The sequence below is a fragment of the Pipistrellus hanaki genome (assembly GCF_964339955.1).
Source record: "Pipistrellus hanaki genome assembly, chromosome: 13".
NCBI classification, from domain to species: domain Eukaryota; kingdom Metazoa; phylum Chordata; class Mammalia; order Chiroptera; family Vespertilionidae; genus Pipistrellus; species Pipistrellus hanaki.
In genome coordinates, this window is record NC_140515.1 from 47,935,588 (window position 1) to 47,962,704 (window position 27,117).

The 27,117-nt window shown below is 38.8% G+C and overlaps 1 protein-coding gene across 1 annotated transcript in view; it reads right to left on the reverse strand.

Annotated features, from left to right (window-relative positions):
• Positions 1 to 27,117, reverse strand: part of GADL1 (glutamate decarboxylase like 1) — a 104,714-nt gene that overhangs the window by 26,048 nt on the left and 51,549 nt on the right. Inside the window, exons 11-13 of the mRNA XM_084902491.1 lie at positions 21,279 to 21,478; positions 13,507 to 13,558; positions 8,279 to 8,368 (exon numbers count right to left, since the gene is read on the reverse strand). Of these exons, the coding sequence (XP_084758617.1) occupies positions 8,279 to 8,368; positions 13,507 to 13,558; positions 21,279 to 21,478 (342 nt within the window). The remainder of the gene's footprint in view (positions 1 to 8,278; positions 8,369 to 13,506; positions 13,559 to 21,278; positions 21,479 to 27,117) is intronic.

Below are 27,117 nucleotides of genomic sequence, written 5' to 3' on the forward strand. Positions count from 1 at the left end.
GGGGACATTGGGGAGGATTAGCAAGAGACAGAGCTAGAAGATTGAGGGAAACTGGATATCTGCAGTCCCCAAATGGTTATGGCTCTCTCTCCTCTAGCTCAAAGGGCAACATGGAGGGACAGGACTCTGGCTGTATTTTAGAAAGTTTTTATTGTAATGATATATAAGGTAACTTGCAGGGGGACATACAAAAAGGCAGGAAAGAGACATTTGAGGCTCACACAGTCCTTCGAACATGAGGTAACAGGATTAATGATAGTGAAAGCTCATGTTTAATGAGCACTTACTCTGTGTCAGACACTGTATAGGAATTATGCTACTCAATCCCTATTAAAAAACTTCAGGGTAGGTCCTTTTTATTATCCCCATGTTATTGATAAAAAAAAAAAAGAGGAGGCAATCGAAGTTTAAATAATACGTTCATGGTTACACAGCCAGAGAGCAGCAAGGGTGTGATTTATTTAACTCCAGATCCAGTGATTTAAACTCCAGTAAGTCCCTTAGCAAGATGTTTTTAAGTTAAAAAGTTCTAAAATATATATGAACAAAATTTTAATATACTATTGAAGAATCATCTTTTAAAAAATAAAACCCCAGAAGGGTAGAGTTTTAGCAGCTTTGAGAATCGATTATAAAGCAATTCCATTTAAAACCTTTTTTTTCTCCTAGCACAAAAACAGAAACACAGATCAATAGAAGATACTGAAAATTCCAGAAATAGAATATAGTGTTTTTAAAAATGTAACATGATAGCACAAGCTTCCCATAATAAAAACTGTTAGGAAAAATTATTTAATAAATCAAATTTAAATAACTGGATAATAATATGGGGACCCTATCATGTCTGATGTATATTTTTACACTGTACACAAAAATAGCTTCCACATGGATTACGGAGTTAAATAAAAAATTAAAAAAAGACAGAATTACAGAAACCAGCAGGAGATGCAATAGAATATTTATCAGATTTGTGAGAGAACAGTCACTTCACTTTGAAGCAGTGGAATAAATCATGAAAGAAAAAACTGACAGATTTGAATACATAAAACATTTAAACTTCTGTCCAATAAAAAACACACAGCAAGACTAAAAAAGGACATTATACTTAGGGCAATATTTGCATTCCATCTGACAAAGAGGGCTTTTAAACTCAGACCTTATATGTCCTCATCCAAATTTATAAGGAAAACATCAGACTCTAAAATATAAATATGTAAGATGGGCGGGAAAAAATTGAACACACAGGGGAGCACAATCATTAAAGAAAAAAAAAATAGAAAATTGTTCCGCTCACCAACAATTAACAAAAGTAAAGCAAACTTAAGATTTTTTTAACCTTTCTTTCCTTTTTTAAGATTTCTTAATTGATTTTAGAGAGAGGGAGTGAGAAACATATATCAATCAGCTGCCTGCAACCCAGGCATGTGCCCTGACCTGGAATAGATCCAACAACCCTTCGATGCATGGGACAAGGCCCAACCAACTGAGCCACACCGACTAGGAAAAGATTATTCACCTTCCTAAATAACATTCCCCCCCAGACTGGCACCATGCGATGTTGCCACAGCTGTGTGCCCATTCATCATGGGTGGCACTGAAAATGGATACAACCTTCTTATAATATCAATAGCGTCACAATACATAGACAGACTTGTGCTCAAAACCACATTGATTTTCATGACTAATTTTCATAATTAATTACACACTGAGCACTTTATCTTCTGGGAGTAATAAAAACAAAAGTGGATGTGAGCATGAAGATGTTTACCCATCACTGTTTACAGTGGAGAAATACTGGAAACCAAAGAAGCACCCCTAATTAAGGGGATGGCTCTATAAACAATGACACAGACTATTAAGCAGAGTCAGACAAGTTTAAGTTTTTCTTTTCAGAAGTGTAGGCCAAAGAGATGAAGACAGAAACAGAGGTAGCTTGAGGCAAAGCAATATTAAGAGAAAGTCATGCACTATTTCCTTCAAGGTTGTCAGATCCTGGGTGTGTATGTCAATCAAGGGGAACAATATATTAGAGGTAAAACATGAAAATGTGAGAAGGGGAGAGAGGGAGAAGGAAGGAGATAAGTGAAGAGGGTGGGAGGGAAGGAGCGAAGAGAAGGGAGTGGCGAGTTTGAAGGGAAGGTGAGGTCCCAGGCAGGACACTCAAAGGTAAACACAGAAGAGATTGTTGAGACAAGGATCAAATTCCATCGCTAGCCCCGATGGAGCGATGCCATAATTCTGTAACATTTTATAACACATTTATTTAGTCAGCATTTAGTGTGTCCCTTCCCAGCTAGGAGAGGAACAATGAGAGAAAGGGCCACCAGAGGGCAGGCTTGGTACTGGCAAAGGGACCAAGAAGATAAGCCAAACAAGTAAAAGTATTTTCCTGCAGCACAGGGTGTATTCTTTGTTTTGCAACAATTGTCCAGAACAATGTCCTTAAAAGCTGTGTTATAGGTATGAATTTGTTCCATAAACTTGGGTGTGCAAGAACGTATAAATACTTTATATCTTTTAAATAAAATTAAATAAGATGTTTCTCTCATTCACACAACCTCAAGCCACTGGTCCTACGAGGCCAGGTTAAAAGTCAATGTCAGCCATAGTTATGGCTCCCAGGGATCCAAAGGGCCCCACAGAGGTTCTGGGAGCCTTAGCCAGGCTGTCATTTAGGCCCAATATACGAAAAGCTTATGATCTGAACCAACATGATCGATATGGCATCACTGTGCTGTGTCCTTGCCTATTAAGAATGGGCAGATTCCAATATCCGGAATACACATGTATGTACATACATGCACATGTATGCATATACACACACCTCTGTAGGGCACACAAAGAAGGGGAGCTTGGAGTCATCCCTAAATATGGAACTCTTGCCTCCTGCTCCCCTTTTCCTCTCCTCTTTCCCCTGTGCCTCCTTTCTGCCCCCAAACATCATTGGCCAGATGAAGCTTTCAGGAAGACAGATGTCTTCCAGAGACATGCTCAAGAGAGGCATGGAGCCCAGAGGCCCCATCTAATTCCAGGGACGAGAAAAGGAGGAAACATAAGCACAGAATACATCCATATGTCCCAATTGTGTGGCTGCATTTGCCACAATATTGCAATTCTTAAAATCCCCTGTTTACAAGTCTGGCGGTTTACAAATTTGCAATCCAAACATGAGTGATTGGATACGCCAGTGGCACAGATGGTGATGGGAAGAACATCAGAATCCGAATCCTCCAAAATATACAGAGGCTCTCAAAATGTGTATGAGTTCTTATGCACATTTGTGAACACACACACACACACACACACACACACGCACACATGCACAAACACAACAAATCAATGAAGCATTAGCAAGGGACACTGAAGCCTCACCTACAGTTCCAGGAAGTAGCCTGTTTGGATGTCTTGTCTGTGAGGCTCCTACAGAAAAACATCAACCTACTCAGTTTATGCAGCCTCATCCTTCAAGAGCTGTTCATCAGAAACCTGCCAAGGAGAATGCTACATTCTCTCTAAAGATATCTGGAATACCATATCAAGTTACATGCCAAATAAGCAATAAAACAACAAACCCATCAGGCAGGTTCTAAAGATTTATTCCTCTTCTCCTGTTGAGGGGAAAGGAGCCTGTTATAAATGACTAACATTAGCCACAGATCCCCAGGTCAGCAAATAAAAAATAAAGTCGGAATGACCATGCGTGAGTGCAGAAATAAAACATATTAATTACTTTTAGGAATGTAAATTTTGTTGGCATCATTTATGAAATGTCAACAAAAGAGGAAATCTTCTGCTTTATAACACTGAGTAATGATGAGACAAAACCGGATGGCATTTTCAATTATATTCTTGGGGTCTTTCACATTCCAGTTTATATTTACAGTCTATCTTCAACTTTCTCGCCCTCTATAAGTGATCACTAGCGGGAGGCATCCAAAGAAACAAACTCATAAGCTTACTTTAGGCAGTCACTTCAGAGTTAGGTGACACTCTACTTCAATGCCCCAAAGTTTCAGAGAGCCCAGGGAAGCCTGCTGAACATCTCACTATACACCATCATGAGCAATGCCTGTGAACTTAAAATCAGTCCAGATAGTGTGGGGATTTTAATAAGGAAACAGGAAGAGTGATATGGGAAGAAACAAGAGATTATATATTACGTCTGGGAAAAAGTCATGAGAGAAAATAGTTTGCAAACTAATTGGCTAAACATTGTATAATCATGATTTCCAAACAAAACTGTCCCCAATGGTATAAGAGGAAAAGATGAGAACGTATCTTAATAGCTGTTTACAATTTTTAAATTCATCATTAAAAAAAACTTACTTTGTGTATTTTTAAATATATATACTGTATTTATAAAGTGATGCATGTAGATAATTTTAAAACAATAAATATATATTGAGATGAATGCTCAATTACTTTCTTACTTTATTGATTTGAGAGACAGCGATTTATTGTTTCACTTATTGATGCATTCATTGGTTGATTATTTTTTTAATTGGTTGATTCTTTTCAAAAAATATATATTTTTGTTGATTTCAGAGAGGAAGGAAGAGGGAGAGATAGAAACATCAATGATGAGAGGAAATTATTGATTGACTGCCTCCTGCACACCCCCCACTGGGGATCGAGCCCACAATCCAGACATGTGCCCTTAACTGAAATTGAACTCAGGACCCTTCAGTCCACAGGCCAATGCTCTATCCGCTGAGCCAAACCAGCTAGGGCTATTGGTTGATTCTTATATTTGCCCTGACCTGAGATCAAACCCGGAACCTTGGTGAATTGAGAAAATGCTCTAACTGAACAACTCGGCCAGGGCTTCAATTCTTTTAACTGTTAGGAATATGTGGTCAAACCCCCAATAGCCTTTTTCTAGATAAGCAATCCACAGCAATGAAGTACTGTCTCATGCCTTGCACAACTTTCACATATCTTACTGGGAATGCATGAGGGCAAAGCCTTATGACAATTATCCAAGCCTGGAACCTAACTCTATTTTACATACTAATGCAAAATTATCTGTGCCCATTGTTCATAAATACTAAGTTTTCTGCTACCATGTAAACCAAGAAGAAAATGTTTTCTTCAGAGCTTTACCAAGGGTTGTGCACCATCTTGAAAAGTTCTATCACCAATAGCACACTGTTTCGGTTACTTACATTTACTGTGATTCTAAGAGCATGTGTGAGAACCTTATAGCTTCCTCATGCCTCCTAATATTGGTTGATTCTTTTTAAAAAATATATATTTTTGTTGATTTCAGAGAGGAAGGAAGAGGGAGAGAGCATTTATGTAATGTAATACATGTCTTTATTTTAAACTAACTTATTTTTCCTTCTTATTACATGCAGGGCGTTCTATTGCCTTTTACAAAATTACATGTAGGCAGGTCATAGTTTCTACTGGTTTCACTTTAGGAGATTAAAGGAAACATTGACAATACATATTATAAACAGTGGCCATTGGGTCTCTACGGTGGATAACTGCTGCTGCAGAGACCAGGAAGCTATTCTGGGCTTCCTGCAGGACAGTGATATGATGAAGCCGAGCTGGAGGTGGGAAAGTGCAGAGAGCAGGAAAATAAATGGGAATAGGAGACGACAGGAGGCAGAGACCAGACAAGAGGCAAATACAACCTGGGCAGGGGACTAATGAAGACCTAGAAAACTGCGACACCTGAAAGAATCAGAATGAACATTTTTATGGAGGACATCTTAAAGAGAGAAGTCATTGGAACCCAGTGACTGAATATGGTGTCACAGAGTGACTGTCACGTTGTTATCAGATTGCAGAATGATTGTGTTCTCAAAAAACAGTCTCATGCATGTTCAAACACAGCTGAAAGCACATGCAGACACATACAACACACACACATACATACCACACCACGCACACACACATACACACACACACACACACACACACACACACACAGAAATGCCAGACTCATTATGAAATAATCCTTCTCTTCTCCTGCTGTCAAAGGGAAGACTTATTACACCACTGATCTGAAATCTGACAGCTAAACCTGACAGTAGGCTGAATCGAAGGGGCAAAGCCTTATTCAGATTATTTATTTGTTTGTGATTCTCCATCCAAGATAAACCCCAAGATAAATTTCAAGTGTGCTTTAAGTGCACTCCAGGTTATAAATCATGTATTGCATTCTCATAGTACAGTAAGCATAAAACCACATAGATCAACAATAGATACATATGCCTCCCTTTCTTGACAAATTCATGTGCACACACCCCACAAAGAGAGAATAAAAGGAAACAAAGAATTTGAGAACCAATGATAATTTGTCAGCAGGGTACATGTTTACTAATCAGAAGCAACCGTAGCAATTAACATAGTCTGATATTACACTGGGCAAGAAAACCATGGTTCTAAATGACAGAAAAAGCATTTCAAAATGAAGGCACAGAAAATCCTAGATATTAACCAAAAGAAAATCATTACTGAAAAATATTGGGGGATAGAAGAAGGTGGCCTGATTTACATTCAATTTTCAGTTAAAATAATAGTGTATTATATGCTGAATTATCTGATGTTAGCTTCTACATTCATCCTCAATTTCAAATTTTCTGATAATAGATTATGTAAATATTTCTTTAAATCATGAAAAAGTGAGCCAAAATTATCTCCAGACATAATGAGATGCTATAGTTATCCTGATCCACGTCTGTGCAAAAGCGCTGTCAGTAAAGCACAAATATCACATTCTTGGTTGCTTTTCTTAATAACTGAAATGTGAGAAAAATAGCAACCATTACCTTCTCACCGCTAAGCAACCATTCCCCCACTCCACCTAAAAAAATGTCAGTTGCATTCCATCAAAGTGGGAAATCTCCCTAGAAACCTCACCATTAAATTCTCACATTGTCCAGTCCTTGTTTCTTTTTATGGGTTACTTACCATCTGAAATGTATTCTTTAGCACTCTCCTATTTGCAATGTATTGCAACAAGGCAAGACAAATCCCAATGACTATGCTAACCGCCTAAAAATGGGTAATGAGGGCTTTTCTAGACTGAGGCACAGATAACACCATCCATCTCTCCCCATCTCTGCTGCCTGATCTCGAGTTTGACAAGAGACAGAATATTTATATATATTGGTGCTGTATTATGCTACAGTGCAGGAGATTTAATGAGACATAAATAAATAGAAAATGACCTGAGGCTAAAAGGACATGCTGCAGGTGAGGACATGCTGCAGGTCTTCCCTCCTCCTCCTAGTTGGCACAAATTCCAAGATGGCGACCCCGACCCCATGACCCAACCTCTGCCTGCTACTCTGATCTCACCTCCTGCCACTGACCCTTTGCACTTCCATGGTCTTTGAATCGCATTCTACTTTCTTAAAACTCTGGGTCATCATGCTGTCATTCTTCCTGAAATATACTTCTTCACAATTGTCCCCTGGCTGGCATCTACTTATTGTTCAAGACTCAGCTCTAGTATCGCACACCGGGATAGATATCTTCCTAACTTCATGTTACCAAGTGCCATGAACTCTCTCTCTCTACGTGTCATGGCCACAGAATCCCAGTGGGTCACTTCAATGTGCACTATGTCCACCCAACACTGGAGTGGGATCAAGTAGAATTTCCTAAAGAAACGTCATAGTCCTAGAAATCTGTGTTTAGAGGCAGGATAATTGGCAGGGCCACCCTAGGGGAGGTGCTGATGAGACGCAAGAAGTCTACAGAGCCTGGCGCATCATCTCATTCTGGATTGTCAGCCTTCATCAGCTGTGTTCAATTGTTAATTGAAACACTTGTTGACACCCCTTTTCTTTTTTATCCCATAAGCCCCACAGACATAAAATGCAGGGCCTTTGTTGAAAGAAAAGAAAGTCTCAATCTCACAAAGGGTCCCTGATGTAGACTTCTAACAAGTGAGAAGATGCAAGCAGTCACGTACCAGCAAAACTGAAAGAGGAAGCTGTTCCTCATGTAACTTTAATCTTGGGTCCTCTTACCAGATCCCAATTTCTGTACTGTGAATCAGAACTTCTAATAATTCCCATAACCATCTTGCACACAGCACAATTATTTTGAATGTGTGTGTCTGTCAAGTATGTTAATTTGGTAAATGTACACAATATTTACAACTGTCTGGGGTGCCATTAGTTTTTAATACACTAGGAGCCACCTCTCTAGTTCTTCTAGGAGTTCTAGCAAGCACAGAAGCATTTATAGGATCAATAGAGAATGGCGCTGACTCTATTTCATCAAGAGAAAAAAATACAGTTTATTTATTACTTACCAAATTAAGTTTTTCCCAGAACTCAGGTCCTTCTTCCATCTCTCGGAGGCTCGGTGGAATGTACCAAAAGCAAATATTGGCATATTCAGGCTGAGGATTAAGAAAATTTGGGAATTGTTAACCTAAGATTAATCTTAGAATGCAATTAAAGTCTTAGCTAGTTTTTTTATGAGTTATTATGTGTGTATTATGTTGATAACAAATCAGACTCTGCAAGAGTAGACATCCATTTTGCCTTACTTCTGATAACATTCTCCGGGGAAATTTTCTTCTCAGTTGGGTATACCTAGAGGGCACTTCCCTCTAGGCAAGGATGCACACAGCATCAAGAATAAACAAAGTTTGAATCTGACTCAACCTAGTTATGACAATCATCACCCAATACACATATACCTAGCCTTGCCTGGGATAGGAACCATTCCTTTGTCCAGTGAATCAACACTCTACATACACCATCGGCCCATTAGTCATTCAGGAGCCATCTCAGTTATTAGATCTACTGTTCTGATATCACTGTGATAGTGTTCAAGTAATCCTTATTTTACTTAAAAATAAGAGTAGTGATGCTTGCAATTCAGATATGCCAAAGAGAAGTGGTAATGTGCTTCCCTGAAGTGAAAAGGTGAAAGTTCCCCAACTTAATAAAGAAAGAAAGAAAGAAATTGTATGTTAAGGTTGCTAAGATCTATGCTAAGAATATATCTTCTCTCCATGAAATTGTGAAAGAAAAAGAAAACTGTGCTAGTTTGTAGAGAGAGACCACATTCACATAACCTTTATTACAGAATATTGTTGTAGTTATTCTATTTTATTATTAGTTATTGTTGTTAATCTCTTACTAATTTATTAACCCACTGGGCGTTTTGGGACATATACCCCATTATTGTATATATAATTATAGACTTTGACTTTTCCCAAATGGAAAGAATTATAGTTCATAGACCTATGCTCCAAATGGATCTTTGCATTTCTTCTCTTAAGTATGTATTAGGGCTATATTTAATCAATCCAATGAATGCATTTGTTAACAGAAAGAGGCTAAGCAGCTTGACACTTATGCAAAACTCAAGGTCTAAATTTACTTCATTACTCTAAATGGGAATAGACAGAAAAGAGGCAAATGCAGATCACACACAAAAATCCTTCTAAGTAGGACCTCTGGAGAACCATTGAGAAAGCCACCTCCATGGCTTTAGGGCCATCTGGCTCCCACAGATAAAATATCCAGGGCAGAAGGCTTCCAAATAATGAAAACCCACCTCAACTTTCATTACAAGGATGTGAATGCTTGCAGGTCCCTCAAGATGATGATAAGAGGTTCCTCCTGCGATTTTTAAGCCTTTAGGACAAATATATAAATAACTTTTAAGTCAGTTTATCTTTTTTTCTCATGACTCTTTTATTAGCTCTATCAAAAGACGGTGCAGTTCTGAGGAATAAAGCACTTTCCATAAGCTCCGCAGCTACCGAAGCCAGATAAATGCAGAAGGCAATTCAAACTCGAGAAAATAAAGACTTAACTAGACTTCAAGTAAATAAAGATGGCAGCTCAAACTCTAGGAAATAAAAAAGTGACTCAAACTCACAGTCTAGCCAATTGTACAGTTGTTTCACCCCTCCATGTGTAAGTACACATCTCTAAAACTTACAGACATTTTCTTACAGCATCATAATGCCATTATCATGCTTAATAAAATTACTGATAATTCCCTGGTATCTAATAATCAATTCATGTTAGAAATTCCCCCCAACAGTTTCAAAATGTACTTTTACAATTGGCTTGTTGGAACTGGGATTCTAAAAGCTTCATAATTTGCACTTGGTTGCTGTGCTTCTTCAGTCTCTTTGAACCTAAAGTGATTAACACCACATTCTCCTTAGTTCTCCTTACGTTTTTGTTAAAGAAATCAGGTCAGTTGTCCTATAGGACATCCTACATTTGAAATTTATCTTTTTGATTCTTTGAAGTGTCACCAGAAAGTCATTTAAATATGGGTTATTTTGCTATCTTTACAAGTTTCTATATCACTACTTTTCAGGAAATTTGAACCCCCTTGTGGATAGTGGTGTAAGCTACAGTCAGAATTCTCTGGAGCAGGATTTCCAAAACTTGTCTGAAGACCTGAACTACTACATCCAGTCTCCAATTTGTCTTGTTTATTCTTTTCTCGTCCTGTCTTCACCCTACCCTCTCCTTATTCCTCTCTTCCCAAGACATCCTGCATGATCTCTTTAAATGGATGTCAGACTCCTGAAACTTTCTCTGATTACACTTGGAATAAAAGCCAAAGATCTTACCATGACCTACAGGATTCCAACTGATCTCTCCACCCACCTCTCCAACTTCATCAAACACTGCAACTTGCACCCCTTGCTTAATATACCTTCTTTTGGCTTCTCAAACACACAGAACTCTTTTCGGCTTTAAGCCTTTGCAATTGTTTATTGACTACCTAGAATGCCTTTCCTTCAAACAAGGGATGCTGTATACCATTATTCAGGTCTCAGCTCAAAGATAACCTCAGAGGGCAGTACCTGGACTACCCAAAGCTAAGGAGCCACTCACACTCACTTCTTGTTTTAGCATTTCATCCTACTTATTTCCATTTTAGTACTTATTGTCAGACAGACCTGAGCAGAGTAAGAACAACTGGCCTGGTACAGAAACTCATCAGGTCAAAAAGCCTTGGATGCCTAGCAAAGGGGCAAAACTGGGAACACAAGAACCTCGCCCCCAGGATAACCTATCCTCCCCTTGCATATCACTGGTCATGCAGTTTGAACCCCATATCTTTCATATCGCTGGTCAGGTGGTTTAAACCCCCTGACCTTTTCCTCCCTAAAGATACCATCTAGGCCTTGTATTTCAGTCTCAGGCCCAGAAAAGCAGCAAAACCAGGCAATTGACACAATAGCTGCCTCAGGACCCGCTACATTGACTAATGATCCCCCTGCACTGGCACTGACCAATCAATAGAGACTATAACCCTGAAAGAGCACATCTGGAAAATTGATGAATATTCTATTAAGGCCATCCCCTGACACCTCCCCTAAGATTTCCACTTGCAAGAGAGAAATATGCTCAGGACAAAGGGCCCAGTGTGAAGTCTCCCTCCAAGGATCACACTCATGCTATTCCCTCCCCACTTACATTCCCCCACAGGCAAGTATCCCCCAACCTCTAAGGGACCCCATGAGACTTGCAATCAGGGGAGTAATGGGAAGCAGCAGCTCGTCCCAGGTTAACCCCCCAACCCCCCAAACCTATCTCCAAGGCGCCCTTTTCTCTGACTTTTCAAGACAGCCCAAAGCAGCCCAGCCTAGGCTTTCCTGTTGCTTCTTCTTTGACCTTCCTTGTTTCACTGTCCTAAGTACATTTTTGCTATCTTCATACCCTTTTGACCCCAATACCCTTTGGTTCAGTACTGTGTAGCCTTTTTCTTTGGATATCCCCATCCCCCAATCCCTTTTCCTTAAATAAATTCAATTTTTCTTTAATCACCATCTGAGATGCCTATTTAGCCTGCTGCACATTATCAAGTTTAACTTTTCACTTATCACATCTGTAACTGTATAATTATTTAGTTGTGTACTAGATTATCTCTTACTAGAGGCCTGGTGCACAGATTCTTGCACTGATGGGGTCCCTTGGCCTGGCCTGCACCCTCTCGCAATCTGGGACCCCTCAAGAGATGTTGGAGAGCCAGTTTTGGCCTGATCCCTACAGGCCCCATCTAAATAGGAGGGAGCCCGATTCATTGAGCATCTGTCCCCTGGTGGTCAATACACATCTTAATGACCAATCGATTGGTTACTCAGTGGTTTAGGCTTTTATATACATAGATGAATTAATTTGTTTTCCTAAGATTTCTCACTATCTGGTACTTTCTATGTATTAATTGGCTTATTTATTGCCTATTAGTTTTCTTTTTTTAAATATATTTATTGTTTTTTTACAGAGAGGAAGGGAGAGAGAGAGAATTAGAAACATTGATCAGCTGCCTCCTGTACACTCCCTACTGGGGATGTGCCTGCAACCAAGGTACATGCCCTTGACCAGAATCAAACCTGGGACCTTTCAGTTCGTAGGACAATGCTTTATCCACTGAACCAAACTGGTTTCGGCTGCCTATCACTTTTCATTTGACTGTAAGAACCATGAGAGCAGGAAACTTCCCTGTATTATACCTCCAGTGCCTAGAACTGGGCCTGGCACACAGAAATTGTTCAATAAATCTTGCTAAATAAATATTAAAAAATAGCTAGAATGCTTATATACAAAATAGGTTCCTCACTGCAATATCTAGATGATTTATTTTCCCATTGATCCAAAGCTAATATGCTCTGATTGTTTTATGAAAAGAGAAAATTTTATATTAGGTTAAAATTACTATTGAGCCTGGCTGGTGTTGCTCAGTGGTTGAGCATTGACCTATGAATTAGGAGATCACAGTTCTATTCCTGGTCAGGGCACATGCCTGCTTTGTGGGCTGGATCCCCAGAGGGGAACATACAGGAGGTAAATGATTAATGGTTTTCTCTCATTATTGATGTTTCTATCTTTCTCTATCCTTCTCCCTTACTCTCTGAAATCAATAAAAATATATTTAAAAATTGCTATTGAGCATATACTACTTATAAGAAGATCTAAAACAACCTCACAGTTTATATTTTTTAAAAATCAGAATTAAATAATATTCTTCATATTTTCTAATCATAAATTTATGGGGAAAAATATTCTCTATCTTTGTAACCACCTACTTCTTATATTTAGCAAAGAATCCAACAACAAAATGAGTTATTTTCCCTTTGCTCCAAAGCTAATATGCTCTCATTATTTTATGAAAAGAGAAATCTATAAGCATTATTGTACATTCACTTAATTGATTTTTCACATGCAGCCACCACTATAGTACAGTTGAATATTTGCAGTACAATCATTATGCAATTTATATATCAGGACAGAGGACATAATTTATTCAGTATTATCCTTGGTAATTATTATTGAGCACTTTAATTTTCAATATGTAAAGGCAAGTGTGTTCTCTGAATCCAACAAAGGAAAAACACTCACTAATAGAGTAAATTAACATAATGGACTCTCTGAATTAAGCTAATGACTTGTTTCTAAGTCTGCAACACAAAAACCAATGAAATATAATAGATTAGAAAATTACTACCTTCATCACTGCTGAGTGACAAAATCATAGGCACAGTTCCATACTTACTTCTATCAGCAACTTGAATCCTTCTCTTTTTTTGATTTCTTCTACCACGTACCTAAAAAAAACCCACAATAATATTTATAATCTGAAATCTAAAAACTCCATGAATATGACTGACATGACAAAACGATTATTTCTGGATGAGAGACAAGGCTTAGAAATAGGCTTAGAAATAAGTAAGGATGGAGGTATAGGCAAAGGTATGGATTCTGCAGGTACTCCTGAACCTATTGCAATCTCCTGGGGCCTGAGAAAAAAGACACCTTTTTGGATGAGATGATGTCTATCTCACATGTTAGCATCAGATTTTCACCCCATTATGAAATCCACACAAAGTAGACTGGCTGTATCTCTGAACAGGTGGAGCTCTCATTCACATTCTAGGTGGGTATTTAGCATAGGTACTTAAATTACCTAGCTGGCTTGGGGAGAAAGAGTTTTTGGTGTATAGTCCTGCTTGTAATTTCATTGAAGATCAAGGGAGCTGAGCGTCATCTTGACCAAGGCAGGACAGAGGAAAAAATAACGTACTCTTGTTCAAGTAACAGGTTATAGCCATTGGTGAACTGTCTCTGAAGTCATTTTGAATGTCAAGGAGAAGAGAATTATCACACCACAAGCAAAAGACACAGTTACAGGAGATAGGGAATCTGATGGAGAAAAGACTGAAATGACATTGAGAATATAAAGTAAATCAACACTGATAACCCTTTCCTGGGATTGATTATCTATATTATAAAAGGCCTGTGGCCGAAACTGGTTTAGCTCAGTGGATAGAGCATCAGCCTGCAGACTGAAAGGTCCTAGGTTTGATTCCAGTCAAGGGCAAGTACATTGGTTGTGGGCACATCACCAGTAGGGGGTGTGCAGGAGGCAGCTGATAGATGATTCTCTCTCATTGATGTTTCTAACTATCTCTCTCCCTTCCTCTCTGTGGAAAATCAATAAAATATATTTAAGAAAAATATAAATAAATAAAAGGCCTGTGGCTGGAACACTTGAGTGAAGTTGCTATTATAACAATCCCATGCTCTAGGACACACCATGCCAACAGCTTTCCCACATGAAGGGATGCCATTGCCAAATAAATCTGAGCAATGGCATTGCTGTTGTCTACAATTAGAAATATACTTGGGTTAATTCACAAGGACATTTATTGAGCTGGTTAGGTGGTTCAATGTTATCATTAAGAAGTAGGCATTTTCTATCATTTCAGCCAGCCATATGCTCAGCATTAGTCCATTATTTCATATTCATCAAGCTATCTGCTACGGTTCCATACATCATATCCTTATACAACAGTGTCCCAGGGAAAAAGAAAAAGAGCTGGAGAAAAAGTGGTTTTACTTAATTTTTCTCTATTTATGTAAGACTGTTTCCCCCAGATGCCTGCACAGAATTCTTCCTGTACCTTATTGACAGAAGCAGAAACCCATCCCTGAACTAATTGTTGGCAATGGGAATTGTCTTGGACCAATGTTCCCAGCTGTAATATTCCTGCCTACACAAAATCAAGGTTCTGTTGGCAAGAAAAGGGGGAGCATGGTTGTTGGGTGAACAATTAACAGTGTCTGCATTCTGGTTAAAGCAAAGTTAAAAATGTTTCTATATTCCAAGCCCTCCTCAGAGTCCTTAATGTGCTAATGAACACTGAATCTCCAAGAGAGAAATAATGTAGTAGTTAGCATTTCCCAAGCATATTTGACCATGAAAATGTTTTGTTTTGTTTTTGAAGAACATTTATTACGATGTTCTGGAAGTCTATTATCCCACAGAGCATAGTTTTAGAAATACTAGTTTACAAGTGCCTCTTCTCCAGGGTACTTTACCCTTTTTAAAAAATATATATTTTATTGATTTTTTACAGAGAGGAAGGGAAAGGGATAGAGAGTTAGAAACATCGACGAGAGAGAAACATCAATCAGCTGCCTCCTGCACACCCCCAACTGGGGATGTGCCCAGAATCAAACCTGGGACCCTTGAGTCCATGGATCGACACTCTATCCACTGAGCCAAACCGGCTAGGGCACCCTTTTTTTCTTTTCTTTTCTTTTCTTTTTTTTTTTTTTTTAAATAAAAAGCTTAAAGTTTTGGAGGGAATCAAAATAAAGTTTTGAGTCACTTCTTCCTACATTCATAGGAATGATTTATTCCTCACAACTTTTCTTTTCAATATATGGAAACAGCCTAGAGATGAAATACATTTTAAAAAAACTATTCTTATCTGATGCCAGCCAGAAAAAAAAAAAAAAAAAGATGTACATTGATTTTGGGGACATAATACAGGAACCATAAACCACTTCGACCAAAAAGCATCTAGGTAAATAGGTTCAGGGAAAAACAATAGCTTCATAAAAATCACCACTGTCCTCACTAAGCTTAGCAAAGAGAGAGAGAGAGAGAGAGAGAGAGAGAGAGAGAGAGAGAGAGATCAGCAAGAGTTTTCACCAAACCTACTGGGTAAAAAAACTCATTATATGAAGATTCAGGCTTGATTTTGAAGCATACACTCATGACAATCTTCCTCTGAAACACGTTCCCTTCCTTTGCTTAAAAAATGTGCTTCTGATGTCAGATACCCTCAAGTCTATGATTTGTTAAATGAATTTAATATTTTTGCATTTCCTTGTCCTTTCTGGAAACAGCCTTTCAAAATTCGCCAGCCACTTAGTCTTTCGAAGCCCTCTGAACCAAGTTTCTCTCCCGGTCTCATCTCCTCACTTGACATTTTTTTCTGATACATGGAGCCTTGCAGAACTCCTGGGAGTTCTTTCCATCTGCTTTCTGTATGCTCTGCATACATTAAGACATAATGCATGGCTCGTGATTCATCACAAACACCTACCTACTACATTCCACTGCAATGGTGATTTAAAAAAATTACCAATATAAAAAATTGAAAACTTTAGCCCTTTATAGTCTTCTGGACTTTCCCCCTCTTGTCACCTGGAGAAACACACTTTGTGTTAACTGCTCACCTTTTCCATCCTGACAACAGTAAATCCCTCAGTATTCATGCAAGTCAGTGAAATAAATTCCACTGGAAGAATTACAGAGATGTGTGTGTCAAGGGGATAGATAAATGATACATCAGAGACCTAGCAACGGCAGAATGGGAATTTGTGAGCTGTTTGTTGTTGTTGAAAAGGCTTATGTACGTGACTCTTCTAGATTCGCTTTAAAAATTACCCCTTAGTGACTACCCATTTAACCTGAGTGCCATAACAAAAGGCTGGAAGGTGCCCTCAGCAACAGGTTGCCCTGGGCATTGTGAAACATTTTCCACTTTCTCAGACAGAAATCCCAGATGCACAATCTCCTGCCTTGAGCTGGAGATGGCGATGTTAAACCTCAGCCCCTTGGGTTTCAATTGTGTGTTGCTTTAGGTTCCCAACACCACTGCTTTTCAAACAGCCCAAGGAGAAAGCAAGTGTTTAGTCGTTAATATTTCTTCTTAGAAATGTGCGATCATCAACTGGGATGACAAGGGTCAAAAGAAAATTGGAAAAGCTTTCCCTATCTTCCAGGCAAAACATGTTTCCTTATTGCTGGATCTCTGACAACAAGTTAGTATGGGAAACATAACATCTGTTCCTGATCTCCAGGGGAAGAGGAGCAAGCTCTCTGATCAAGGTGATGGCAGTCCTTAGGTACATCAAAATCAGGTCCTTAAGTCTTAAAGCCAACATGGACATTTCAACTCTAAGCTCCATTTTGATTCAGGAACACGAAAACATTGCTTCTATCGGGTCAGTACAATCCTTACTGCAATGGGCCACGGGTAAAGAGTCGCACGGCTTTTCCAGTGTTTAAGACACCTGACCTAGGGCCTAGGGAAATGGATATCTTAGCTACTTTAGACTGCTGATAATAGAGGTGCACTCCAAAGAGTAACACAATTCTCATTTGCATCTTTACTTTGCTAGAGTTCTTATCTGCTAAAAGATATTATACTTCTAGGAAACAAAAGTGTTAGCCATAAATTAGAGAAGTTATATCAAGTGGAGCCTAACCCCATAAATGAGAATCATTTTTATTTCATAAAAATCTAAAGCAGGTGGTCTAGTGTCAGTGGGTGTGGTGGAAAATGGTATTTTAACTCTCACCAGTCAGTGGTCTGAACTGATTATGGTGGCTTACAAATCAATGGTGAACTAGTGCTAGATTTTACTGGCTAGTGAGAGCTAATTGTTAAATATTCTGGAATTTTGTAAGCCACAACTGGGAGTTGACAGACATTACAAATTGAGGCTAGTTTTTCCCCTCCCAAGAGATATTTTATTTCTAGACCACTACATATTGACTCAAGGACACAGATTAGCTCCCAGAATTGAGAAAATGTTCCATTTTCCCCCCTATAGAGCAGAACCACAAGCCAACCAACCAATTTAAAAAGAAATAAAAATCATGATAATAAAGACCTTATATTGCTATTTTAATATAATTCTTAATCCTAGAGTAATTTTCTCCAATTTTATAATGTTATATTCATTCAAAGTGACATCTGTAAAAGGACTTAGCTTTTGCTTGGTATTAGGGGTGGGAAAACAGAATAACTTTTGCTCACTCTAGGAATAGAGTGTTAGATATCAAGGATGTGGAATACTAAGGGGAACAAAACTATTATGAGTAACAGCATGAAAGAGGAGGGATTATTTCTCAAATATTAAATATAGTTCATAGAGTCTGCAGCAGTGCTCACTGAAATGTTAATTCTATTCAATTCAACTTGACAAACATTTATAAACAATAAGTGTTGCTGAGTTAAACTGAAATGTTAACATTTATCCTCCTGTGATATTTCTCTGCAAAAATGAGAAAAACTCCTTTGACTATAAATTAAATTCTACCCTGAAATGAATGTTAACTTTACAATAAATACAATCATTAAATATTTACATCTTGCCTGTTTCATGACACCTGTTATTGAATTACTCAGCGGCTTAGAGAAAATAATGCAGAGGTTCTACCGCACTTAAGTGGTATGAGAAAATACAAAAAAAAAGTGAACAGAGATTTCTGAACTTTTAGTGAGCAACTATGAATATTTATGGTAGACAGTTCCATTGTTTTTCACCTCCTGGTAGTTATCTCCCTACTTCTGATTGAAGCACGTTAGCCCCACTTCTACTAAAAGCACACTTCTCACCTAGTTTCAGTGTATGTTCTACTAGAGGCCCCTTGCTGGAAGATTCCTGCAATAGGGCTTCCTGCTGTGGTCTCCACTGCCCCACTGGCTTCTCTCCCTTCTCTCCCTCCCCACCTGCTTCCCCTCCTTCTCCGCTGCCCTGCTTGCTTGCTTCTCCGCAGCTTTGCTCCCTTCTGCAGCACTGACTTCAGTCTTCACTCTGGCCTGGATATGCAAATTAACCACCCTGATTGGCTGGCAGGCGTGGCTTGTGGGTGTAGCGAAGGTACAGTCAATTTGCATGTTTCTCTTTTATTAGAGAGGATAGGAGGAATTGGCAGTCTCCCTGGTGCCAAGGGAGGGCCTGTGGCTCAGCATGACCAATAAGAGAAGCACCTTCCTCTGAAAACAGTGATTTGATTCTGAGGTGGTTGCTTGCTCCACACAGAAATGATTATAAATTTCCTTGAGGTTATTAAGAGAGAAAATGTCTCTCCTTTTTACCTTGACCTTGAGTTTGGGAGGATGTAGATCTGACACTCCTGGTAGCTGCCTTCCTATATAGGAAGAAACCAAACATGAAGTAGAACAGGCCTGATAGATGGCGATATATCAAGGTCGGGTGATACTGTTTACACCCCTTGAATAAGCTATTCCAGAAGTCGTCACTATACTAGCTTATAATAATGTGAGATAATAACTTATGATACGTAATGTAAATTTTATATGATACCTGGAGTTAAGGTTTCTGTCCTTACCACCAAAAGAATCCTAACATTCACATATTTGCAGATTTTTTAAACCACTTCTGAAACCACAATCACCAGAATGTGCAAAAGCCATCTTTTTACCTGTCCTTATATCCAAGTCCTTTGCCATGTACTTTTGTAGTTCTTCTTGCAAAATGACAGACTGTACTTCCTGCCTTTTGACATTGAGATTGGCCATGAAATTTGCTTTGGCCATTGGAATGCTAGTAGATATGATGCAACCAGAAGGTTAAAGTGGGCTTGCCTTATTGGGCTTCTGTCAGCCCCATTACAAGAACACGCTCCAGCTAGTCTGCTGACCCAAGGAAGATGAAAGACATGTGGAGCATAGAGCCAGTCTGTTTCCCTCCACCCCCCAGCCACCATAGTATGAGATAAAGCCACTCCAGCCAAGTTTTAGATCTTAGACTAAATCATCATTATTATTATAAGATACTGGGTTTCCAGACAATCCACAGTAATGCTCAAAGCATCACTGTTGCACAGTGTTGCCGACAGCACCCATACTACTCCCAGTATGGAAAGAAGAAATTGTTTTAAGTCTCTAGGGAGACACTTCAGGTTTTGCAAGTGAAATGTAAACAGGGAGCGAAGAAGGAGAGATTATTCAAACCAGAGGTCACAAACTGATGCCTGTAATGGCAAGCAGGTAAGGACAAAACACAAAAACTGACAATAAAGCTCATATAGCATGTAGCATATGCCAGCCAGGCACTGTTTTGGGTGTTTACACATATTAGTTCATTTAATCCTCATCACAATTATTTGAGTTAGACACTTGTTATTTCCATTTACTGGGGTGAAACTGGGTACAGAAAGTTTTCAAAACTTTCCCAATTGACGAAGAGCTTATACATGGTAGAGCTAGCACCCTCTAAGCTCTAGTAAAATGAGCTAGATAAGAAACAGGAGGAGTGGAGGGAACGATGCTTCTCCCGATAGTCGGGCGTCATGTTCAGCAGCTTGTCGCCATGTGGGATTGAGAGCATTCTGAGTAGAAGCCAAAAATCTAGATTTTTAACAAATCTCCTTATTTTTAAATACCATTTTAAATGTTCAAATGTTTTATTTTTTTTAACATCATGAAGGTTAACCCTATGAAGTTCAGGGCCAGAAAGTCACATTTAAAAGTAAATTTGGTCATGGTCTGCCCGTTGGCACCCACTGATCCAAGCTTAGCAGCAGAGTTCTGTTCAGGTGATAGATGTGCCCCATGCATACATCAAGAGCTCTTTGAAAGTGGGTTCAAAAGCTTTGTCTCTAATGTTACAACAAGGCAAGCAACCCTGGGGCTTCCACTGTACCTTTACCTTTATGCCTTTACACCAGCCCCACAGGCTCAAGACCTGCTATTTGGGTCCTCGAAGTCACCATGATCTCTCTCACCTCTGGAAATCTAGGCCTGCTATTCTCTGCTTGGATTATTCTCTGTCCTTTCTTTATTGTGTCTTAGGTGAATGCTACTTCCCATAGAAAGCCTCTGCCAGTGACCCTCATGAATATACTGGGGAACCCTGCTGAGTGGTCTGGAGCACCATACACCTTCCTTTAACAAAAAAGTAGGTTCACCTGTATTTTTATCTGCTTTGGCACCAGAATGTATTTCTTACTATTAATAGGCTAGGATCCCGGAGGGCAGTGGGTAGGAGGAGTTTGTTCACAATTCCTAACACATAGTAGATACTATTGTATAAAAAATGGTTATCAGATAAAAGAAGAAATGCACAAATGAAATAATATATACAGACCTCGCAAATGTTACTGTCACTGAGTCTATTATAGGCATACATGGGCGTGTGTTCATGTGCATGCACAACACACACACACACACACACACACACACACATACACACACACACAAACACACACACACGTACCTAGATAATGCAAGAGCACGGTTAACTCTTTCTTCAAGGCCTAATGTGCCCAGGGCCTTCCAAGTCATCCAGAACTTGAATGCATCTGCTCTCCTGCTACATTGAATAGACTTGTCTCCCGTGTCATAGCTGACATCATAGAATTTATCCTGCTGGAAGAGGTAAGATGCCTTGGCAGAGTAGCATTTCTTAAGAAGATCCTTTTCAGGGGGGAAAAAAAGAAGAAAGATTAAAAGATTGTCCATTTTTAAAAATACACTTAATTTTGAAAACAAACGCCCTCAAACATAACCTGTATGATATTCTACTACTTTGTGCCAAAGGTGTTTGGTCTCATTCTATGACTGTCCTAAATCAGAAGCAATAGGTCTGTATTAACTCGGAGACAGATTACCCATTGTGTTTACGAAAAACCCTGAGAGTTGAGAATTCTAAATCCATCCTCAACAATTTTCCTGATGAGTACTGAGAAGTGTTGAGACAACCATGAAATCAAGGTGGGCTTATTTCTCAGTATTAAATAAAAATCTGTTTGTAACTCACTCAAGGCTCCTACCATATTGTACATACTTTATACAACTGCGTATGCAGAAAAACTAGGCTTTTAAAACCTCTTCTTTTCAACTCATCCATATTAAAGAGGCCTGAAGTGACAATAACCCAGAGGAAAAAATCTGAAGAAAGTACTATGGAGGAGTTAAACAAGTGTCAACAAGTTTTAACAACTACAGTATATCAGCTACAATTCCAAATGTTTTTTTGGGGGGTGGTGTCACATTGGCTTTATTTACACCCAAATTCAATTTGCACTTACTGACTGGTAACTTCTTGCCAAGCAGTGGAAGACAATTCACTATGTTTATCACATTTTAGTGTCTTTGCTTTGACATCAAATTAATACTGTTTAAGCACTGTGGCCCTCAATGTCATTTGGTATCTACAAAATCCAAGATTTTCTAACCTGTTCTTCACAGCCCCCATAATTCCCTGAGCATCTTTATTACCTGAGAATATCTAATAGAACCATCTACTTCCCCAGCATAACCAAACCACTCAATGTCCCTTAACCACTAGACCATGCCCCATCTACACCTTTGCTCACACCATTTGCTTTACCTTGTCTCTATTTTAATATAACATGACATTCAAAAGAATGTGTACAGTATACTTATACGTTCTGAAGCTTACTAACACCAAACATAGTTTTCCCTCTTAACAAAGTCTGCCCTTCCTTTGGGTTCAATCTCAAGTTCTGCTTCCTCTTTAGCTTCTTTATCTGCCCATTCGATTGGACTCACTTCCTGCCTTTATATTCAGCTGCATTTGTTAGCTTTCCTCCTGCAATGTCCCCACTCAATGAGCAGTCTGCATGCATTCTCTCCTTATATGGCAAAACCGGTTCTTGAAAACAGGAATCATTTCTTATCCACATCTTGTTTACATCCACCGAGCGTAACATTGTATTGGGCACAGAGGACCCTCACTAAGCAATTAGGGCAATTATGCCACTCCCCATATTCCATTCTTCCCTCACATTCTCCTGACATGTAGTATGAACAGAATAAATGCAGATATGTGAACTTCTCATATGGTGCATCTTATAAATCTTAACGATGAAAATTATCAGTGTTGTACTGGAAGCCACAGAGAAACTCCACAGGAGTCACAGAGGTCCTAGAAATGATTCCTTTTAAACACAGAATGTATTAAATGTATTCATTGGACTGATCAACTTGTACTTCAAGGTATCACATTCCAAACAAAAGCATGCATTTTGTTATCTTAATAGCAATTTTGTCTTGCGTGGACATTAATCTAGATATAATGTGTTCTATTACCACAAATAATGATTTTATAGCATATTAAAATAATATAGCAACTATAAACAAGAACTCCAAAATTCCACTCATCCATTATCCAAAATAAATTGAGTATAAAATAATAATTAAAGCAATATTAGTAAACCTTCAGCCTGGCATTGATAGATATAACTGGGAGACACAGGGGAAGAGCTGATGGCTCTGATCTGAATATTAAAGTAGAAAAAGATCCTTACTCTTTAAGCTACTTTAATTTTATCAGCAATCTTTCAACTTCGATCACAGCAGCCACCTCTGCATCTCCCTACCCTCAAATGTCAGGAAATTTGGTTACTGTTTCCATAGCAACTACAGCCTGACCATGCATTACAACATTAAAAGGCCACTGCCTATATTTCAAAGACAACGCCTACATACATACACACACACACACACACACACACACACACACACCATACTTACACACACACTTGTACTTGCATCCTGATTATAAATGTATTTTCATCAACTATGCAAGATTCAAAAAAATTCCCAAAGCAAATGAACTTTAGACATGTCTTGGGTAAGTTTCAGTGACTTATGCTACTGGCTGTAAGGAAGAGGAAGCCCATTCATTATCAGAAGACAAATGGATCATCTTAGTCAAATGGAGAAGAGGAGAGCCAAGAAAACATACAGCAGAATGAGTGATGGTCCTGCGGTAGTGACATTGTTAATTTCGTTGCACTGAAAAACCCTCCTGCCTTGGGAAGCTTCCCATAAAGAACTAGAGGCTTGGGATTTACTTTATTGAAAATAAATGAAAGCTATTTCCCCAAAGTTTTTTTTTTTTGCTTTGCATTTTAGTTTATATTCTTGTATTAAAATTGATGAGATCTCTTTAGTTTAAGATACACATTAACTAAGGGAAGATCTCCAGAGAAAACAACAATATTGGAGTAAGTATAATAAAAGTTAAGATTTTTTACTTTGTAAGTGTAAAACACTTAATCAGCCATTACTGTACTATCAAAGAGAAGGACCAGGTTTATCTTGCTCATCTTTATACACTTATTCCTAGCAGGACAATAAAAACTAGTTATGTGGATTCCGGAGACAAATATTCAATGAGAATTGCTTTATGTTGTGGTATCTCAAACAGTCTCATGAATTAGTAGACAATGTATGAAAATTTTCACAGAGGCAAGTGAAAGAAATACCATCGAAGTAGCTTAAGCAAAAAAGGAAAATGGTACAGGCTCATATTTTTTAAAAATCTAGATATGTAAAATCTACAGGCACAGTTGGATCCAGGACTAAATCAAGAATGTGCCTTTTTCCTCCTGTTCTAGTTTCTTCTATATTGGCCTCATTCCCACAGCAGAAAGCTGCTAAGAAGCCTGAGAACTAGGGTATTCCAGTGGGGCCTGTGAGCATAGAAGGAGGCTCTGTTGGAGAGAGATGGGCAGGAAAGAAGAGAGAGCCTCTGCCACTGATGCTACTACCCAAGCAGCATGACACCATTGGCCTTCTGAGATCAATCTCTTCTCTGAAACTGCTGCTCCTTAACCTAACAGGATGCCAATTAGTAAGGGAGCCTGGGAAATGTGGTTTTCTGGAGCCAGCCCTTTTTATAGCAAACCAGAGGGAGGTTGAAGAATGAATTATACAGTTAAGTGAAACAAGCAAATGTCAAGCACACAGCATGAGGACAGAAACCATAACTTTCCTTTTCAGTGTTTGTATTCACAACACCAAGCCCAGCACATACTAATAATGGCCAGAGCCAATATTTATAAAGACCTTACTATATGTTAGGTACCGTATATGTATGAATTAATTTAAATCTGAAGTTGTATTATTTTTGTCAACACCCATGTACATGTAAAGAAACTGCAACATAGCAAAGTTTGGTGAATTACCTAAGATCATGTAGCTTCTAAGTGGTAGGGCTGGGCTTAGAACCAAGGCCTCTTGAATCCAAGACCTAAGCTCTTTACACATCACTCTGTTCTCCCTACAATGAGCACTTAAGTATGTGTGGAAGAGAGTGCTCCATAAATACTCATTAAGAATCCTTAAAGAGGTTGGTGAAATGGAAAATGGCAGTAGAGTACACATCAAACTAAAGATCAAAACAACTAACATCCCATTTGGGGCCCTTAACTTTGTCCCTATAAATATAACTTCAGCATTTACTAGTGGCAATATCTTGTCTATGAAACATTTTGAGATTTTACTAAATACTTGTGACTCTGGTGATATTTAAGGAGATCACTAACAACACATAATGAGTCGGCAAGTTGTGTATTTTCCTTGTCAAGATTAGTCCAGTCACGTTGGATGTCCACAGGCCAGATCAGATTCAGCAGCCTCTTTCCCAAGAGTCAGTGACTACATGAGGCTACTTTAAATCCTCACTTCTTGCAATCACATTTTTCAGCTTTCCAAACAAAAGCTACCAAAAACTCCCATATTGCCGAAACCAGATTGGCTCAGTGGATAGAGCGTCGGTCTGCGGACTGAAAAGTCCCAGGTTCGATTCCGGTCAAGGGCATGTACATTGGTTGCGGGCACATCCCCGGTAGGGGGTGTGCAAGAGGCAGCAGGTTGATGTTTCTCTCTCATTGACGTTTCTAACTCTCTCTCCCTCTTCCTTCCTCTCTGTAAAAAATCAATAAAATATATCAAAAAAACAAAACAAAACAAAACAAAAAAACACTCCCATATGGCTCTTCTCATATTCTGTCCCAATTCACTGTTATTTACCATCAAGACATTGTCTAAATTAATCATTTTTGTACTAATTAATTCATTCCTAAATTATGTATTGAGGACCTATTTTATGGTAAGTACTGAGATGCCAGGAGTTTGGGCATACAACCCCAATGGTAGTACTAAGCATCTAGTCCAGGGGTACGGAATCATTTGGTCTGCCCTGCCAAAGCAGTGGGGGTGAGTTAATTAAATGTGTGACCAAATATAGCAAGCAAATTTTTAAGTTGATAATTTTGCATGGCCCACGAATGATGTTACAAATATTCAAATGGTCCTTGATAGAAAAAGGGTTCTCTTCTCCTGATCTAGGCTAACATTTGTTGACAAAATGGGCAAAATTAAATTTAGGTTGTGAATAGCAGAAAGGCTTGTTGTAATGTAGAATATAAAAGTGAATTTTAAAAACAATTATACCTTCTAATATTGGCTTTATTTATTTGTTGAGCTAACACTTTGAGAGCCTTTCTATATGCCTAAAGCGGTGCTAGGCACTGGTGCTGTAATGTCACTTTACTTAAGAAGTTTAAGATGGAGATAAGGACAGAAAAACAGGCAATTAGAGTACAGAGCTAGAACAGGGGAAAGAACAAGGTCTAAGGAGCACGAAGATGGGTCATCTTTCACTAACTTAGCAATGTTAGATAGGGCTTTCAGAAGAAGAAATGTGTCGCCTGAGAGCTGAGAGATAAGGAGTTGCTGAGTAGGAGAAGAGAAGATAAAATTAATTCAGTATGACTGGGGCTAATTAATGAGGTAGGGCATAGCTCGGAAGGCTGTAAAGGTAAAAAATAGCCAAGTCACCAAGGATCTTAACTGCCTCGGCAAGAATGATGGGTCATGGAATTTTCACAGGCTCAAGTAGATATTAAAACTTAAAGTTCATTATTGTTCTGGCAGAATAAAGTGAGAATCAGCAGATGTGGATTCTGCTTTTGATTTAGTTACTGGGAGTCAAAGCTCAACGCAAGTCACTTAACATCTTGGGCTTCATTTTTCTCACCGACCTAATGGAGATAATGATACTTGCTCTACCTACCATGCAGGAATACTGTGCAAGCTTAGTGAAATAACGTTAACTGTGAATACCTCTCAGTCTGCTCAAAATCCTCCCCTCCACTCCTCTCTTGCATATTCCTGAACCCCTGACCTCTCCCCACACTGTCACCACCCATTTTTCCTTAGATTTCTCTCCAAGAAAACTGCAGAACAGGATGCCTGCTCTAGGCTTCATCACCGCTTATGAAATAAGCATATTGCACATC